The sequence below is a fragment of the Polyodon spathula genome, chromosome 17 (genome assembly GCF_017654505.1).
Source record: "Polyodon spathula isolate WHYD16114869_AA chromosome 17, ASM1765450v1, whole genome shotgun sequence".
NCBI lineage: Eukaryota > Metazoa > Chordata > Actinopteri > Acipenseriformes > Polyodontidae > Polyodon > Polyodon spathula.
Window position 1 is genome coordinate 29,669,984 of NC_054550.1, and position 20,454 is coordinate 29,690,437.

General features: G+C 36.3%; 1 protein-coding gene and 1 pseudogene across 1 annotated transcript; both read right to left on the reverse strand.

Annotated features, from left to right (window-relative positions):
* Window positions 1-9,358: 9,358 nt before the first annotated feature.
* LOC121330213 (pinin-like) lies at window positions 9,359-15,944 on the reverse strand. The gene is made up of 9 exons (XM_041276555.1): window positions 15,808-15,944; window positions 14,123-14,194; window positions 13,703-13,771; window positions 12,395-12,470; window positions 12,175-12,269; window positions 11,997-12,072; window positions 11,657-11,812; window positions 11,390-11,528; window positions 9,359-10,972 (listed from the first exon to the last, which is right to left on the reverse strand). The coding sequence occupies exons 1-9, from the start codon at window positions 15,918-15,920 to the stop codon at window positions 9,753-9,755; spliced, it is 2,016 nt and encodes a 671-aa protein (XP_041132489.1). The 5' UTR covers window positions 15,921-15,944; the 3' UTR covers window positions 9,359-9,752.
* A 1,081-nt stretch (window positions 15,945-17,025) lies between these two features.
* Window positions 17,026-20,356, reverse strand: LOC121330115 (annotated as a pseudogene).
* Between the last annotated feature and the right edge of the window lie 98 nt (window positions 20,357-20,454).

The following is a 20,454-nucleotide window of genomic DNA, read 5'->3' on the forward strand; positions in this document are numbered from 1 at the left end:
AAAATTGTCTATAGATGTTGCAATTATGAATGTATTGTTTATAGTGCTTGTATTGTAGCTGCTACAGTTACAGTTTGTATGTATAGTGATTAACTCAACCTTGCAATATACTGTGTATGATCATAGCAAACTAAGGTTATAGATGCAATTACATAACATGTACAGCCTGGACACCAAGATGTTCCACCTAATTGAATAAATTAATGCCAAGGCTCATATTGTTTGTTTTTTAAATATATTTCAATTATGGAAATTAAATTAAATTGCACAGTCAGTGTATAAACATGTATTTCTTATGCAATCCTTCCCCTTTACTTGATGCATTGCAGGGTTAAGTTTGGTGGTATCAGTTTTATAAACAGAATAGTTTTGTTTTTCACTACTTTTATTGGTAAGAAATACTATTTTCATTATGTCTTTTTACTGAGCAATACATTTAACTACAAGCTGGTGCTATATTATTTGTGTGTGCCTTAAAAAATCCCTGCCACATAGCAAGAGCTAGCCTACAGACAGCATGGCTTATCTGGACTGTGAGGACACTATGGTTAACATATATCAAATAGACGGGTGAAATTACTTTCGTCTTTCTTCCACACAATAACAAAAAAAAAATTCAACTCAGAGCCAGTAGGTTTACAGGAACAACTTAAATAAAACTGCCAGTCAGTCATTGTAGCTTCGGGAACAATTGCACCAGCGGTGGTTTAAGAGAACCTGCTGGAACACTTAAATAAAGCTTGTTCATTATTTCTTGTCAAAAACTGCCTTTGCTTCAAGATAATAATAAAAAAAAAAGTTGTTTCATGTGGCAAAATTACATTAAAACTTCCACTCCCCACATTTTTTTCCTTCCTGTGTAATAGTTTCCATGTTATGGTGGCTTTTCTTAAACCCCAGATAGCTACTCTGTAATAACATATTGGCAGTGTTATTCCTGTGAAGAAGACTCTTTATGTTGCAGTATTTTCAGAGTGGAAAGCGCTAATAATGAAAGCAGTCTGTCCACAGCAGGAATGGCAGCTGCAAGATCAGAGATGACAAGTAAGTGTGAGTCCTGAGTACAGCTTGGAACATCTGATGGAGTTCTCTAAATTGGATGTATTTCTGTTCTCATTATAGTGCAGAATGTCATTGATGGAAAACTGGCAAACCTTAAAAAAAGATGTAACATGAAAATCATTACTTAATACTGTCCGTCCAATATACCGTTGCCCCCAAGAACTGTAACTTTAAAACCATTATCCCCTTTGCCATATATGACAATATATGTATCACTCTGTCTGATCCAGGCTAGGTTGGGTAATGCTGTAATAATGTTGGTCCCTCACAATAAGTACCTGACGCTACTTAGTTTTACAGTCAGAACTTGAGTTTTCAAGTACAAAAAAATCACCATAATCATAAACATAGGGCGATTTTTTTAACCCACAAATGACATCAGTTTGATGTAATGTTAGCCACCTGGATCCATTACATTGGTGTATTGCATAATATTATAATAATACTCTAAGGAAAAAGCAAACGGGTCATTCATTTAGTAACTTAAAACTTCGCTTTGCAATTCTGTCTTCTGAAAACATAACATACTTAAATTTGGCTAATGAGGAATATTGACCTTAAAAATCACTAGCAGCCTATGCATCTATGCCCTTGTGTGGTAAGGACCAAATTATACTCAATACTAGTTTTCAGTGAAAGAACAACAATTGAATTGGTGCTTTTGCTGATACATGCATATAACAAGTAGTGTTTCATCTCAATACAGAAAAGAGTCTCTACAGATTAAGCATGTTAGAGATTGGTGTACAGCAGTGGGTGCTTACAGTGGTTAGAGGTTAGAGGTGCACTCGTCAGACTCCCATCCTGTTGCTTTATTATTTTTTTATAATAAATCAGGCAATTCTACTTCGATAGACTATTCGAATTACAAGGTTTATTGATTAATGAAAGACGATTCGCCCATGCATTTTGTCCGGTTCCAGATTTTATTGTATATTGAGGATTGGAATGAGATGAGATGGAATTTTACACCCTGGTTTCATTGTGCAGCAAGAAATGTGGCATATGGCACCCATAATTGAAGCATTGGTAAGGTTGCTTTACAATACACAGTAGTACTGTACATTTTTATAGCACCTTCAATGCAGGCATCTCAAGACTGTAAAACACTGATGGGGTGCATTACTCATGTCTGTGAGCTAAGCACGTGTTCTGAGATGCTGTTTAACCAGCATGTATGTCTTGTGGAATCAAGTCCTATAATCTTATTCATAGTAGCTAAAAGCAGCCTCAGCAGACCACACACAGGGAGCAACCAGGGGTGTAGACTGGCATCAGCTCTTACAGATTAGAAGGCCCAAGGCCATGAACAGCTTTGTAGTTGAATAAGAATTTTTAATCACCTGTCTGATATCCAGTAAAGCCTGTCTTAATCAGGGGACTCCAGCACGCCAAATTCAGAACAACATGATCCCCAATAGAGCTCTCCAGTTGTGAAGCCTGGTTGATGGGGTGTGGGTGTATCAGAAAACAGATATCTGGTCAGATGTCCGCTGAACTACATATTTTCCTTGAACAGCGATCACATGGAAATGTACTGAAAGACCGACAAGCCAGAGAGGAAACGTTATATTGTATCAGCAATCCACTGCTGCCCACTCACATTTTATTTATCTATCATGAAAAAAAAAAACGCCTGGCAGGCACATAGTTTGCATTATCACTGTGTTTTGAACCCTGGCAAAATGTCAGTCTGTGACTATGAAATAATTATGCAATTCACTGTTAGGAAAGGTATACTCATACTGCATTTAAATAGGATAGTTAATAAGCTTCTTAGTCTTCCTCAGCAACAGTGCCCTAGGCTTCTTTTAGGTATTGCTGAAAGCAGCATCACAGGGCAGTGGTGCAGTCACACTGCCCAAAGCACTGGTTATATAGGACACCAGTGCCCTCTATAGGTGGCTGTAGTTTAGCGCACTGTGTTTGAGATTTTGAGTGCTATGTTGCTCATTTAGCTCTTGTTTGATTGAAGAAGAATGATGTCAGCAAGTGCCCAACATTGCCTCAGTGCGTAAGTTTTAAATAATATCCAGTAGCTCAACCACTGGTACATATAAAACATATGTAAGTGCTATCTCTTTTGAACGTATACTGTAAATCTGTAATAAAATCAAACAAGAGATTTAGTTCTGGTTGAGGAGCTGGTTAAGCTTGTCCAGTAAATAAAACACAAAAGCAGATCCATTAAAAATCAGTTTACTGTACATGTTCACTGTTTGTTGTCAATAATCCTTTATTTATTAATTTGATGTGAACCATGTCTGGGGTTTTATATACCTGCTGGGTGCCCAGTAAGAGTCCAATGAATATTTGCTCACCAGCAGTTGCTGAGATTCTCAGTAAAGAAAGCATTTACAAGTCAATGGACACAGTTCTTAAATTCTGATAACATTCTTGCTTAAAATTGAATCACTTTAATGTCTTTTTTGAATGGTTATATTTCCATTCACTCTCGGTCAAACCAAAAAACAATGAAATATAAACAACAATCACCATGTAGTATCGGATATGATCATGAATCCCATTTGTTGCATGCCAAGAAAGAACAAAATGAGGTGGTCTGTGTAGAAAAGTAAATACAGACAAAAATAAAGGTACCTCTATGGATGTTCTGCTGACAGAATGTAACTACCATTAGTAGAAAAAAAACTGCTGGCAGTGAACTGATACTAGCAAGACTATACAGGGAACGTACGGGTAATACAGCATTGTTCAGGTTACGTCTCATTAATCTTTTGACAATACAAAATTTAGTAGGAGGGGATCCTGTAGTCATTGATATGCAATAATGATACGTGTAACCATGTACTCTCATTAAACTGTGTTGAAAACACCCCTTCATTTAAGGTAAATACCCCAATTTTAGGGTCATGCTATTTTGAATTATATTGTACTGTGAACATGATTGTAGAACAATGCAGCTTTAACTAATAATAATAACAACAACAACAACAACAACAATAATAATAACGCATTTAATAGTCAGGATGAATGGTCAGAGAAAACTGAAAATCGTTCAAATATCCGTGCCACATGCCTACTCCCTCAACTCAGCTATTCAGTGTACCTTTGAATAGAAATGCAAAAGACTACAGCACAGCTACCTGGCACTCTCTCCTGTAACTGCAATAACCATATCTTCTCCTTATGCAGGATGAGAAATGGCTGCCAACTGCAAAGCTTGTAAAGCAAAGAGCCGTAATGTCATACACCTGGATGTTTTATCTGATTATATCTAAACCACACGAGGCAGAGTTGTTAGACTGCTCAATTTGCTTGCAGCAACTTTTAAATTAAAAAAAAAAAAAAAAAAGCTGTCTTGGCAATATTTATTTGTAACCTGTCGTACGCAGCATAAAAAACCCCTCATGTTATCTGTTAACTAAGATCTATGTGACAGGGGTTTCATCTCATTAGGCTTAGCCTGCCGGCTTGAGAGTTAACACCCCTGTAACAGGAAGAGGTTTGTGACTTCCACAGCACAAGCATACATTTATACAGGGAAACAGCATTTGGTTCAATGTAAACAAGAAAAACACTTTCTGCATCATTTTTTAAATCATCTCCCTGGCAGATCACCTCACTTCTACTTCTCAGATTTTACATGACTTCCTGCCTCAGAGAATACCTGACCTGGGAAAAAACCTAAACATTTAACAAATCAAATTCCCAGTGGAAACATGCTCGGTGTTGAACTACCCAATGCTACAGGTGTCATGTGCCAGGCTTCAACACATCTTTTTTCTGACGTTACTTGCTTCTCCCTAAGACTATCAATTGCCCTTGTCTTTTGAAACTCATTCAAAACTTGAACAGGATACCCCACAACTAAATCAAAAGATTCATATTTGGGAGCCATTTGTTGGACAGCCCTGGGTAGTGCATTTTCTCTTACCACCTTAGGGTCCTATTGAATCAATTAGATTTTTTTTACAGTATACTCTAACAGTGGGTGAAAAAGGATACAAACCTCTTTTTCATACACTATTGAATATCCAAGCTAAACAAGTGACAGTACAAGCAACTGCATCTGCAGTAGCAATCATTTTTCACTCAGCAATAGTCCTAAACACAGCCACAGCCTATATTTTACTTCTAGCTGTGGACCAGTAGCTTGTTAGAAACTACCAGAATCTGATCCACTTGTTGGTGCTCTGGCTGGATTTGAACCCCGATCCCAGAGATGAAGGGCGACCCACTGTGCTTCCTAGGCATTAGCTCCTGCTGGTTTTGTTAAAGGCTAGTAGGCAGCCAGAGTCGTAATATTTTTTTTGCTGTCTCAGAAAGCCCTGAGTCACTGTATTATCTAGCATGTGTGTCTGCGTGTCTTTTCAACAGCTCTCCCTGGTATCATTAAGCAGGTTTGTTTCTCCTGCACATTTCTTGGGATCAATAGAACTGTTTTATCATGCAGTCACCAAAGAAACAAGCTACTAATGAGCCCAGAACAGCTGACTGATCAGTTTTCTGAATGTGTTAACGGAATGATCTTCATCTCTTCTCAGAAAGTTCAGTTCTAGCAGATCTGACACTGAGTTCATGCTGCTCCTTACATGGCCAAAAGTATGAGTATTTATGTATTGCCTTCTATAGTTTCACACAGTAATAGACAGGCTACACAGCAATGTGGAAGGTATAAAGGAAATTAATTTATCTATTTTGCTGATTGCTTTTATTACAAATATTGGCAGGATATATGGGTGCTGAAATAAAAAAAATGAGAAAAACAATTTTTTTTGGATGTACACAAGTATATATATATATATATATATATATATATATATATATATATATATATATATATATATGGATTTAATTCAGGATGTTTCGGACAAAAAACCTTGTTCAGCTGTGTAGAAAGAAAAGTAAACACAGTGCAGTAAACTTGTTATTTTTCCAATAATTCTGTGGATGAAAAGGCTGTCTAACAACTTGTTTGCAGTAGCTTTATCTCACTCGGTTGCTACTGACATCTAGTGGAAGAAATGGTACATTACTTACTAAACAAGCCTTTGAAAGCATTTCACTTTGATTGGGAGTGTAGTGTAACCAACCTGCTTTAAATTCACTGCTCATTGATATAGGCTATACATTGGACAAAGTATCCTGGATCAAGGACATGAAATAAAGCAATATTTTATTATATAGTAAAACAGTTATGGAACTGTCTTTTTGCTCTATTATTTTATTTTCTTACTTCACTAACAACAACCAAATAATAGCAGACCCTACAGATGCTAATATCCTAGATTAAAATAGTAATGCAGAAAAAATAAAAGAACCAATACACCGTGGGAATAAGTCAGCTTGACTGCTTTTAGAGAATTTAACAGCACTGGGGAATCACGTCATTGGTTTCAGTAACCTGGTTACCCTGGATTTACCAACTGTATTCAATAGTTGAGGTAAATCTGTTTTGAGTTGAAAAGCTGTGGTTTATCTCTGTGGGGTATCAAATCGACCTCTTAGTTTCTCTAGAAAATAAATAAATGAATAATCTCTGATACTGTAGCACAGGTTTTACCACTTAATTAAGAATGATGTATGTACTTTTCAAATAATTTTTATGCGCACATTAAAGACTCTAAATGAATCATTAACTGCTATATGTAAAAATGATTTATTGAACGGTAATGAGTATTATTTCATTTGTCTGTAGTTAATTAGTTGTTAATCACGTATTACTGTATTTTGTTATCGCTTGCCGCCCCAATGAGTGCTTACTTCCCAAAACAATTCATATACTGTCTGTCACAAGGTATTACCCGGGCATTAAAATGATGACTTGCTAATGAATTATTAGGTTAGTAAGTAAATAAGTGACTTGCATATTTAATCAATCACGTTGACGCCTCCTTAATGAAAATATTATGATAATGATTATGACAGAAATGAGCAGGGATTCATATATCCAAATAAATCAGCATAGTTGTAGTGCATTTTTCAGTTTTGGCTTTAATGTCAAGTGCTGTGTTTTTGTTTTTCCCAAACAAAATACCTTTCCAAAAACAGTTTTTATTAAATGTTTTTCATCAGAAAAAGTATCACACACACACACACATTTCTAACATCTAATCTTTAGAATAGCAAAATTTCACTGTAAATGATGAGTCATCTCTTCTGTAGCAAATACTAGATTAAATCTATGCATCTTTTTTTTTTTAAGGCAATCAGATAAAGAAGACACAATTAAAAAGATTTGATGATAGAGTGAATGAACCTTTATTCAATGGTTTCATAGAAGGTTACTTGTCCATTCTCTAAAAGAATGAGTTTTGTGAACAGAGCCAATTGTTCTGGCTGCATTTAGTCATGACTGGTCTGTGTTGTATTTTTTTTAATGCAGTGGGGCTAGAAATAAAATGATCATACCTTGAAAAAACAGTTCAACTAAACACAACTTCGACAGGTATTTTCCACTGATCACTACATTATTGGTATATTAAACTGTTGCACTATTTATACAATATTCAGTTTAGTTATTTATAAAATAAATAGAACATGTGTTGCTATGTTTTTCAAATATGCAATTCTCAGATCTACAGGGTGTCATAATTAACATACAGCACAAAAATAGGAACAGAAATCTGTTTGGTCGTGTGCTTCACTTTTAATCTATTCAGGTGAAATTGAAATGCAGATCTTTGGAAAAAAAATGCAGTAGTTAATGATGCAGCAACCTGCTGTGTTTTTATAAAGCACATATCAAATCTGTAAATCAATTTCTGCTAAACACATGTATTGGTAATTTCTATTGATCCAGTGATAACAGACACTGAATTTGGACACTGCTATTGTGTCTTGGGTTTTAGCGATTCCAACACTGAGCTCCGAGGATGATTTTTTTTCCCCCACAGGTGCAGAAAGATATAACAAATCAATATGCAAATGTTTCTAATTGTTATTCATGTATGCAGTACTTTGTTCACCAGCTCCATGAGTTAGACTGATCCCCCTAGGTAGAATATAATTCTATCCAAGACGTTTACACCTAAGGCATTTTCCATCACTCGAGTTAATTCCCCTCAAAAGAATAACAGGCGTAATGTTTTTTATGACTACCACCCCTTAAACCTAAAGCAGTTCTACTCGACTCTGGCCCTCAAGATCTATTCCAGTCCTGGTCTGTACTCCAACCAATTAACTACATTAGAACCTGCTTTGAGCAAAAGCCTGGACTGGACTGGACCTCGACGGCCAGAGTTCAGTACCACTGCCCTAAAGCAACGCATAACTGACACACCATTGTGATAATGATTATATATACCCACAGCCACCTATAATAGCACTGGTCTAGATTTAAGCAAGACCTAAAAGCTATTTGATTTAGGTATAGACCAGCTTTGAGATGATTCAAAGTTGAATCCTATCAAGAAGCAGTACCCCTGTATGCACTTGTGACACACTAACTTAGGTGAATGCATCTTATGATCACACTATGACATGTTCTAACCTAAAGTGAACAAAAATATGAATATGATTTTTGTAATATAGAACACAATGCACTTAGCTCAAGAATGACTGATTACAGTGGTTTTTTTTATTTATATCAGGACTGTAGCAGATGTCACTAGACAGAAATGGAAAAACCCTGGTGACACACATAAATGAAAAGGAGTCTGTAATATGTATTTCAGCCACGGCCAAGTTAGTGCAAACAGCAGAACTTCCATTCCTTTTACGTTACCCATCCATTGACTAATTTATTTATATAGATATAAAAACGTGTGTATGACAGTCATAGCAGGATTATAAATAGGATCGCAGGTATAGTACCAACACAAATGCTCTTTATTTTTGAAGATGTGTAATTTTGTACAAACTGAACAAGGCATTAACATTTTGAACATTGATCTCCAAAGCCGGTCAACAATAAAAACACAAAACGATCAAATGTTCGTAGAGGTCACTTTGTCCCTCATGGGTGTAAAGCAAAATTGAAAAAAATTAGGAATTAACCCACTGCGGGGAGAGAGGAGAAAGAAGCAACAAAAAAAGCAGGAAGGCAAAAAAAGTTATACCAGGACATGTGGGTTCAGGACTCTTCAGTAGCATACAAATTGAGTAATAAAATAAAAATAAAAAATGTATACCATCAGACTTGCAAAGGTGCAAGGAAACATCCACAACTACCACAAGTCTTTGATGATCATTTAACAACTAATAATAATAAAAAATAAAAAAACAAGGTGTAAAATCACCAAAAAAAAAAAAAAAAAAAAAAAAAAAAAAAAAAAAAAAAAAAAAAAAAACACGACCAAATATTAATATTCAAAACCCAGAGGGACAGCACTTATCAGAATTACATTTAATCAACTTTATTAAAATGCACAAGAGGTATTCATTTCAAATTTATACATCTTACCAAATTGCTGAGAGTGTATGGATCAATCTCTTTTGTATATAATTAAAATTGCATTGTGTCGGTCTGAGAACCTATATGAAAAACTACTAAAAAGTACTGGAGTACCTTCTGGAGTTTTTTCAATTTAAATTTTTATTTTAATCTTTTAAACTTTAAAAAAAGTCCCACAGCATTTGTTACAAAGTCAATACACAATTAGGACTTAAATGATCTGTTCCTTACAAAGGAACTGTTGCTCCTCAGCGTCCAACTACAACAATCCTCTTCGGCTGTGGAGGATGACTTTTTTTTTTAATATACATGAAAAGCCAGATCAGCCCTTTTAGCGTCTCTTGTCCTTTTTGTCTGGTTTGCGATCTCTCTCGCTGCGGGGTGGCTTTTTATCCGATCGACTGCCCTCTGTCACTGACCTCTTCCCGTCTGACCTGGAGCTCTTCTCTTTGGACCCCTTCACATCCCGGCTACTGTTTTTGGAGGACTTGTGGTTCCTGTCCACCCCTGAACTGCCTCTCTTCCTCTCCCTTTCCCTGTCTTTCTCTGGACTTCTTTGCCTGCGCTTTCTATCCCGGTTGTGTCCCCTTGCCCGGCTGCGGCTACTGCTGCTACTGCTGGTGCTGCTGCTACTACTGCTGGAGCTGCTCTGGCTGCTGCCGCTACTGCTAGAGCTGCTGCCACTGCTGCTGGAGCTCGAGGTGCTGCTGGAGGAGGAGCTACTGCTGTTCCTGCTTTTCTTCTTCTCTCCCACCCTACCCCTGCTCTGGCTCCTAGTCCTGCTTTTGCTGTGAACTGCTGACACTGTGTTAGGCTGCTTTTCTGTCGCCTGCTGCAACTGTTGCTGCAGCTGCTGCCTGTTCTCTGGTCCAGGGGCCACGACACCAATTTCCTCTGTGGGAGATTGGCTTTCGGGCTCCTTCGTTACTACCATTTCTAGAACTGGCTCAGGATCAGACACTGGCTCCTGTTCAACAGGGGATTCAGCTTCAAGGCCGTTTTCCCTTTCAGGTTCCGTTGTGGATTCCTGTTTCTGCTCTACCTCTTCCTTAACTACTTCCTCCTCTTCCTTTTTATCCTGGCTAACCTCCATTTCTGCTACCCCTGGGCTCTCTTTAAACTCCATCTCCTGATCACTCTCTCCCTGCTGAACCCTTTCATCCTCCTTGGCCTCTGAAATGCTCTCTGGCTGACACACTGGCTGCCTTTCTTCCCTAGCATCAGCAACTTCCTCCTCCTCTTCTCCTCCTCTAAGCTCCACTGGCTGCCCCTGCTCCTCCTCCAGTTTTGTAACCTCTTCCTGTTCTGGTTCCAAATCACTATGAACTATGCTCACCTCCCCCTCTCCTGCTTCCTCCATCTCTACATCACGTTTCCGGTTACCTGTCTCCTCCATCTCTGCCTCCTGCCGAGGCGGCTTACCCTCCTCTTCGTTCTGCAGATCTTCATTGTGTAATTCCTCCTGTTTCTCCTTCACTGACTGGCGTCTGGGACGGGCCACCATTTTGTTGAGATGGTCTGCAAACTCTTCACGCCTTTCCTCAAATATGGCTGTAACAAGGTCAAAAAACAATCTGCAGAATAGCTACCATTCTTCCTATGGCATCACAGAAGGCGGCACAAAATATTTTGTTCCAATGAAGCTACACATGTCATCTTCATGCATGAACATAGATTCACCTTACCACAATGATCTTTACGGAAACATACAGGTATACATACTTCAAAGAAAGCTTAGATTTTTCTGCACAGCATGTTATTTTAAATTAAATAAATTACATTTAAAAACACCATTACTTTATTCAGTTATCCAGTCCAAGTGTTATTTTTGCTCTTTGATAATTGGTCTACAATGCACAAGAATAGTTATATATTGCATGTTCCAAACCACCACAATTCGCTTATGATGCATACATTATCTGATATGACACAAGTCTTAGTTTAAAAAAAAGTCACTTAGTTACTTACCATTCATTTTTTTCTGAGACTCCTCAAAGAGCTTACGAGTGGCTGAACACATTTTGCCAGGCATATAGAAGATTGGAGGTTTTGTCTTTGTTCTTATATATTTTATTATTTTAGAGTTGTGATCATTCCATTCTTCTTGCTGTGAAAATAACGTTTAAAAACAGTTCCACTTTAACAAGGTGTGCTGTAATTTAGCATTCCATTAATGCTTAAAACCAAGCCCCTACCTCTCCTGTCCCCTCCCCAATACACTGAACCATATCTTACCAACTGAGCCAGTTCCACTTTTTGTTCCAAAAGTCTCAGCTCTGATTGTTTGGCACGACGTTCTTCAAAGAGTTCTCGTCGTTCATTTTCAACCTTTTTGCGTTCCGCTTCTGCTTGGATTTCTAGCTTGTGTTCTATCTCGTGACGTCTTTTTTGCTAAATGGAAATAGGTCAACATTTGTAAAAAGCTAAAATTACAGATAAAAAATTAATCAGTATCCTTAACACAGCTTACTCTATTCTACTGAATTGTGGTTGCTGAAACTTGTTAAGTTAATTAATTGTGAATAGATGGTTTGGTTAATATGGACGTCTTAGACGCCTTGAATTGGAGCATTACCCTTTCTGTCGCCACTGTAGATTCTTGTTTGAACTTCTGAAGTGTACCCATCAACAGGCCAAACATACGTCGATTCCTTGAGAGAGGAAAGAAAAAGACAGCCCCTTAGGATGCTAATGAACTACATTGTAATGCATTAATCTACCATCACTTATAACCAGGCACAAATAACTCATACCTTTGTTTGCCTTTCTCATCCGTATTTTGGTCTTGAATAAGGTCTCGACGTGTTCGTTCTTTGGAGGTAGCAACAACTGAAGACTGCAACGCCGGCTGAATTTTAAAATAAAGAAATTTAAACAGAAATTAGATAAATCACTATTTCACCCCATCAACACTGCTAATTCTTGTCAATATCAGCAGAGATTAAAAAGAAATGGTTCCTTTATGAAGTTTACCTTTTTATCATCATCTTCGTCCTCTGCGTCGCTTTCATGGCGTGAATCTCTCCGTGCCCGTCGATCTCCAGCCAGCCTGGAAAACAGGAACATAAAAGGACCTTAACATGCTCAACTCTAGGTAAGAAACTGATACTTAAGTTTTATAAAAAAAAAATAAAAAAAGTGTACAAATAGTATTCCGTCCCCACCACAAATTACACCAGACAGCACCCTAAATAAATGCAAAAAATTAACGCTACTTTGAGTGCGCAATTATTTTACCCCAATTTCAGGGAACCACAATTCACACCAGGATTCGAACCAATCTCGTGGGTTAGCGTCCTTACATTCAACGTAGTAAATTAATGCAAAGTTTGTTTGAAAAAACTCTGCAGCTAAATCAAGATCATGGCTCCATTAAAGATGCAACTCCGTTCTGTTCCACTTTTCAACTTTGGTGTTTTTAACTTGATAAAAAAAATAAATAAATAAATTCCCCAGGTCTCTAAACATCTGCCGTATATTTGAAATGTAATACCAAAAAAAAAAACATTGTGACAAACCTCTTCAAAGCATATCTTTACCATAATCCACATATTTCTTATTGCACAGTTGCTGTTTTAAACATAAGATATGCAGGAAAACATCCTCTCCAAGCAATCAATTAAGTACGTACACGTATTAAGCACTAAGGTATGCACATTTCTCAGCAAGACATACAACAAATGTAACATGTACACAAGCGTAACTTCTCTATGTTTAGATATAACAATGAAAATGAAATCATTAAAATAACAGAATACAATTAAATAAATTCATTATATAATAAACATTGCTGTTTTCTTAAGTAGGACGGTAAAATGTCAACTCTTAATATCTAGGAATATAACTAGCAAACATGAAACTACTAACAAAGCGCTTCACTTGCCACACATACTTTTACAGCTTGTTTTCTGTGTACAGAACTTAACAGTAATTGTTTATTTTGAGCGAATACAAGACTGATCATTTAACGTGGATCCAGCATGTAGCCAACCGCAAGGTGGAAGCCTGAATTGAAGGCAAATAGTGCTATTTGATTTGCTGGCTTCTCCGAAAAAGCAAGCTAAATAATGCTGAATTCCATTAGCTGGCTGTGGCCACCGAGGTGTACCATGGGACGAAAGCTTTTTTCAAATTACTGTATGTTTGAAAACAATGGAAAGAGACCGAGAGAACGGGCTGAAAAGGGAAAGAAAATAAAGTGTGTTTGACTCCAATACTCTGAGCTGTACTTTAGCACAGTCTGACCTGTAGACTTCCACACGTGAACCATGATGAACATACCTCAAGAGTGCCCCATCAATATCTCTATATTTAGCTGGGGGTCCACCTCCGCTGTCTGAGAGTCCACGCCTATAAAAAAAAAAAAATTATAAAAAACATGCATTTCTGAAGCTGACCAAAGTTTGTCAAGTCTGTCATTAAGTGCTATGCATTGATGTATTCATTTTCCTAATGTTATCTAGGTTTTCAACTTAAATATCTTAAACCCCAATACATTTTATTTGTTAAGGTGCCATTACCACACATCTTAAACAAGGCAAAGTCATAAAGGGCAATGGAACAGAGAAGAAAAGGGGAAAAATAGTAAATAAAGGATCAGTCTGCCTTAGCCTTTTAACACAAGGTGAACTTCCTTGTATCACCTGAAACCAAGCATAATGTCAAAGGATAAGAATAGTTATCAATCCCCACTTTTCATACCTCAGTAAATTAATTCCTCGCCCCCTACCTCCTCCTGGGCCTGGGATGGTTAGCCTTCTTGCTTGGCCAGGCCTGAAAAACATTACAATCTTGGCTTGAGAAGATGATATTGAAGATAGAAATGAAGCCAATGTAGTAAAAAATAAAAATAAAAAAATAAAGTTAACTTGCTGCAACATTAGATTAATGAAACACAAATATAAACGTTGCAACCAAAACAGGGGTTTCCTTAGATTGTCCAAGTCAAAAAAAGTTCACTATTCACTCCAGGGGTGGCAATAACATTGTATTCCTAGCAGTTTTACCCATTCCAGGTTTCACTAAATGCTTGATTAGCCACAGTGTATAGGTAACAACTCAGATGGCTTATTAAACTCACACTAAAACCTGCAATGGATCAAACGGCAATGCAATCTTATTTCTACCCCTGAGGTCTATTATAATGCTTTGGTTTACCCTATTATCAGAATTAAAGTTTGTAATAACTGACTGATAGGATGTCTGCTCAAACAATTAAAGGCCATAACGGCACATCTATAATAAACTCGCACATGCATCTCAGCGTGAATCTGCTGCGAACAGTTAAGAGTTGGAATGGTTAATGCGGTATTTAAAAATGGAAGTGTTTTGTTATAATGTTCAAGAAAACCACTTCACTGCGTGCTCCTTGTGGCGGCAATGAATACTGGGTTTCTTTTATTTCCAGACGGGTAGACAGACTCCCACTCATAAATGAAGGCGAAAACCTACGTTCTCATTAACTATCTTTCCTGAGCATTTATGTTATGGCAACAGACACATTAATCTTCACATTTACAAAAAATTGTGCGTCTAGGACGTTACTGTGATAATGAAAATACTGGCAAAATACAAAAATGTTGTCACAAAAGATGCTTACCGTCAGCAAAAAATAATTACAATACACTACCAGTTTCATTCAGGGAGGTGTGAGTACTGAGTAGCAAACGACATGGTTCCCTGTTTGTTTTATATACAATATCTATCTATCTCTCTCTCTCTCTCTCATATATATATATATATATATATATATATATATATATATATATATATATATATATATATATATATACACACACACACACAGAGGACATTTCTGGTACAAGCACTTGTAAATAGTAACTGATGGTGGAAAATTGACTGAGATTCAGTCAAAATTGCCAAAAATGTGGTCATCTGTACTAGATCTGGTCAGAAAACAGGAAAGGCCGACGTATTGTTAGAAACGACCAAAATTAAAAATTAACTAACATTAATGTTAACTTTTAGTATAGTATCACAGTTCATAATATACTGACCTACTATAATATTTGTATTCGGATTACACAAGTTAGAAAAATAATAAACTAGCATGCGTAGTAATCGATATTTGGGGCCATTCAGAAATGGTTTTGTTTGCTTTCGTCTGCATCTTCAGATTATAAAAATGTAGAGCAAGAGACTGATATTGCTTTACACCACTTCCAAGAGAATCGTAATCCTTATTATTATTGACATTTGCATCATCCAATTAATACAGGACACTGGCATTTAAAATATCCTGCATGTTATACAATAAAATCACATCAGAACAGGCACGAACACGCCTAGCTCCAGAAGAGCATGGGTTCGGATTTTTCTCGCCGTTGTCTTTTTTCGTTTGTTTTTATTTTCAAACGTTCACATACCTAAATTCGTTGGGGTCCCTGCCAATCAATTTGCGAATATTTTCGTCTACATTTTTTAATCCTTCTTTTGCTTTTTCAAGCTGCTCCTGAAAAGACTTCACAGCTACCGCCATCTTATCTCTCGTCTCAATACTGCCTCCTTTGCCGCAAAGCACCTCCGGGTCATTTCTTTCTCAGCAGCCATTACTTGATTGGCAACAACTGAAATCCAATAGAAAAACAAGTTGCTTCCTGCAGAACCAATCGAAGAGGAATTATTAAGTGGCGCCTAGAAGGCGGGTCGTCGTCATTGTAGTTTGGTTGAGAAGTAGTAACTGCAACGAAGTAATTTAACCCCAGGGGCGGGGTTTAACCCTTTAAAGTACTTAGCCAAACTACAAAATATAAACCACGGTGGTATTTACACCATAGACATGGGAACTCTATCATATTGCGTAATCTGGAGATTGTGTAAAGACTATATTAAGCTGCAACAAAATGTTGGTAACATAATTATGTTTTTAGTAACTGACTTTTACCAAAATATATGCTTTAGGAAGCTTATTAATTTGAAGACCACCTTAGGATGTATCCATTAACATGTCCCCATGCAACAATCTGCCTGTACTGATAAACACTACATTGAACAAATGTGGTACTGAGGCCTGTGTCAGATAGAAATGATCACTGTGCGTATTATAAAAATAATCAGTGAATTCAGGTGCATTGATTAATTTGATGTGTTATGATTCCAATGTAATCTTTACAAGTGATCTGAATACTTATCATCCAAGTTAAATCTTTTGTATATGATAATGAACGTTATTCTTTCCAAACCATAGATGGATTTGGACTTTGTCCTAAGGTTAAACAAATATTCTGTTAAAGTTGCATTTTTTAAAGTGATTTTGTAAGTACACAGTGTACAATTTCAATAGCGCCACAAAACTATTGCATGTCCTTTATAAATGTTATATAAAATAATTATGCAGTGTATCTCACTGAAAGAGAATAATGTAATCTAGGTGTATTTGCAATGGACTCGATTAACAAAAAGGTGTACAAGAAAACTGAAGATGACTACTACAAAATAATTTAATTTTGAAAAATACAAGTAGTAAATATATATTTAAAAAAAAAATCTGAATACATTGGCTCCAAATTTATACTGGTTCCACGATTGGCTGCTCTCTCATTCTTATAATGTAATAGAAGAAAAAAAAACAGCTGAAGCACACAACACTTTATATGTCTGGTTTAATAACATGATCTCTACTATGTAGCAACCATCCCAAAATATATAAGACCCAAACAATTTTCAGAGAAAGCATTTACTTCAATAAAAAAATAAAATACTTCACAGTGTCCTTGCTGTGCAAGCTGCAATAAAACTGCAGTTTTGTTAACACTAGGGGTTTTGCAGCCCAGCTTCATATTGCATTATGGTTACTGTACTGATAAATCTCAACCAAAATTCAGCAGAAGCATCACTCATTGTCAGCCAAGTCATTCTGTTCAAAATACCTGAAAAAATAAAGGACATTGTTAATAAATAAACTGGTAATTGTTATAAAAAACAAAACCAAATATAGGATTTCTAAATGGGATATTAAGGGGTTGATTTGATCAACCTATACCGTCCTAGGATAAATCATTTTATTTATAAAGATTTTATAGGAGCATCACCTTGGAGGAATCACCCTGGATTTCATGAACCATCTACTTTTAGGGGCAACCCCAGGATGACCACAGAAAGGTGGTTGGCTTAATCAAGGGTGCTGTAAAATGCTTCTGTAAACTCCAGCTTTGGCTACAGGTTGATGAAACCCTAGATGTTTTTTTATTTATTTCGTTAATAATAATATATATATAATATATATATATATATATATATATATTATTACTGCTTTAAAAGGCATAGCTGTGTTTTAGTACATTTTTATCTGTAAACATTTCATTTTCACATTGAAACAGGGGTTCTTTAATTTTTAATTTTAAAAATACAGATTAAATAAAGTCTGCTGTATCTACCTGGCCACCAGGCAAATCAGTAAATTCAGTGCAGATAGTCTCTTATCCTCTTTACTCTAGTAAAATAATTTTTTTTAAAAAGTTAGTCATACTAAAACTATAATCCAGTCTGTCATAATTCTGTCATTGGTCTAGAATTGTGTTTGTCTTCAAAAGGGCATACCAGCACACACATATTCATTTCTTAACATGCTGTAATATTTTGAAATGCTATTTTTAAAAAGTACAAGAACACTCACATAGCATATTTAGATGGGTATCAGACCTCCTTCAGTGTAAGTTCACTTGAGAGTTTTTATCCCTCAGACAGACAGAAAACACATTTAATTTTAAACAGCACTGTATGGTTTTTACCTTTACATAATCAATGCCTGGGTTCTCATTCTCATCCTGTGAAAGCATCATATCAAAGTACACCTTTTCACCCAGGCAAAATTTCAGCCAGCCTTCCTCATCTTCCGGATTGGGCTAAAAGAAAGACAACAAAACAAATTTCATGATATACATAAATGTGGGTTACGTATTTGGTAGGTTATTAATGATTTATGATAACTCTGTACTCACCATCACTACATTATTGTCCAAAGACTGTAACTTCCAATGTTCTCTGTGCTTGTTAACAATCTATAAAGTGTAACAGCACACATTAGGGGATACTGACACAGATATCCATAAAAACATTTACAGTTAAAGTTGCAGCTATACAAAAAGAAAATATTTACTTTACCACTTTTCACAAGACTTTTTTTTTTTAAACTTTATTATGCTATTATAATCTAAGCCTATATCCAATCCAGCTATTCAGTAGGAATCCTTCATAATCCTTTTTGTTACATTTACCTGTCTAACATCTGAAAAATTGGCAACTTGCAGTTGCTGCCACTTGAGACTGGATGAAAACCCTTCAGGGGCTGGCTGGCATCCCAAAAGCTTAAAACAAACAACAACAAAAAAAATCAGACATAAAGATGCAGAATGTTTTTTTTGTTCTTTTTTTCTCTTAATTTTGAAATGGCCATACAAACCTGCATTCAACCTACCTAACAATAGGGTCTATGTCATGAAAGTCAATCCTCTTTTCACCCCATAAACCTAAGCAATGGATGTAACCAACCTATTAAACCCAAAGGCATGTCTTGTTCTACATACGAAGGTTGCCCTTCAAGATATGTGTGTTTGATGGAGTCAGACACAGTTTGAAACTAAGCTCTCATTGGTATTGTCTGTAAACGACCAGTAGCTCTTTTATACTTGTCTTTGATAATCTCAAACTGGAGTTTCATGGTAGTAAATTAATCTCCTCTAATCAAAGTTAATTTAAATATGATTAAAAAAAAAAAAAACATCATTGGATCGTGTCGCTAGTTTAAAAAATTCAAGTTCCCATATTCCATACTCAATGGTTAATTTGTAAAAAAAAAAAAAAAAAAAAAAAAAAAAAAAAAAAAAAATGGTACTGGTACTGGAATCCCGACCTTTGCCTCGCAGTGTTTTAACAGGATCTTCAGTTTTGAACAATACCAGTGGTGGGCCTACTAATCTGATAAACTGGAGGGACTACATTGTTGTTGTTAAAAGCACTTGTTTTTTGGCATTTGGTTGTTTACTGTTACAATCAATTTGTCAATCAATTCCTGGAACAGGAAAGCTTTTATTATTATTATTATGTCCATAGTTTATTTTTATTTATTTTTTTTTTGTATACTGTCATCATTTTGAAACTGCATAATTCTCGCCTGTCAGACAAAACAGTACAGGATGTGGAATCCGGCACAAATGAACCCCTGGCATACTTACTCTAATGTTTACAGTCTGGTTCTTCTTAAGCTTCTTTGGGTCAATGTGTGCAACCATAACTTCAGGGCACATTGATGCCTCAAGCCTATTAAAGAAAAGGGACAGTATTTTACAAGATGAAAATCATACATTTTTGTGACACAAAGAATCAAGCTCCATATTTTTAATAAAATTATCAGTGCCGTTTTCGGTTTGTTTTATTTCCTGATGTAGTTTCATAAATATCACTCTAAAAAATAAACATGGCTTCTTCTAATGCATGGAAGACAAGATCAAAATACTTTAATTGGTGATCGCTCTTGATCAATTTATAACTTAGAACACTGCCTAAATCTCAACGCTTTCACTAACAAAAACCATCACAGGCGCAAACCTGTTTATACATTATATTAAGTAGAACCACAATATGCTAAAAATTGACTTACTGAACCTGTCTTAAATATTATTGAGGGTTCCTCGGGGGTACTGTAGGATCAAAATCTTCAACGTCAAATTCTTCTACAGGCAGGAGCCTGGGCATCAACTCCTCCTCATCTGATTTCATCATAGTTCCGTTGCTAGTACAAAAACGAATATGCTTTTGTACTTTGTATGGGTAGCTGGAGTAAACAAGAAATGTACGGTTTCAAAGTTCACTTAATAAATACAGACTGTTGAATTTATTTCTGGTTCCAGAGACTTTTTGCTTACTACGTTTTTATGTTCTGTTAACTGCCATTTTTACTCTGACGTTTTCATCAAGCGCCCGCTGCTATGGTTACTGTGTTATTGCCAGAAATTGCCCCGTCGTGCAGAGCACAGGACTGAGATCACAGAAATTTCTACATTAATATGCATTGC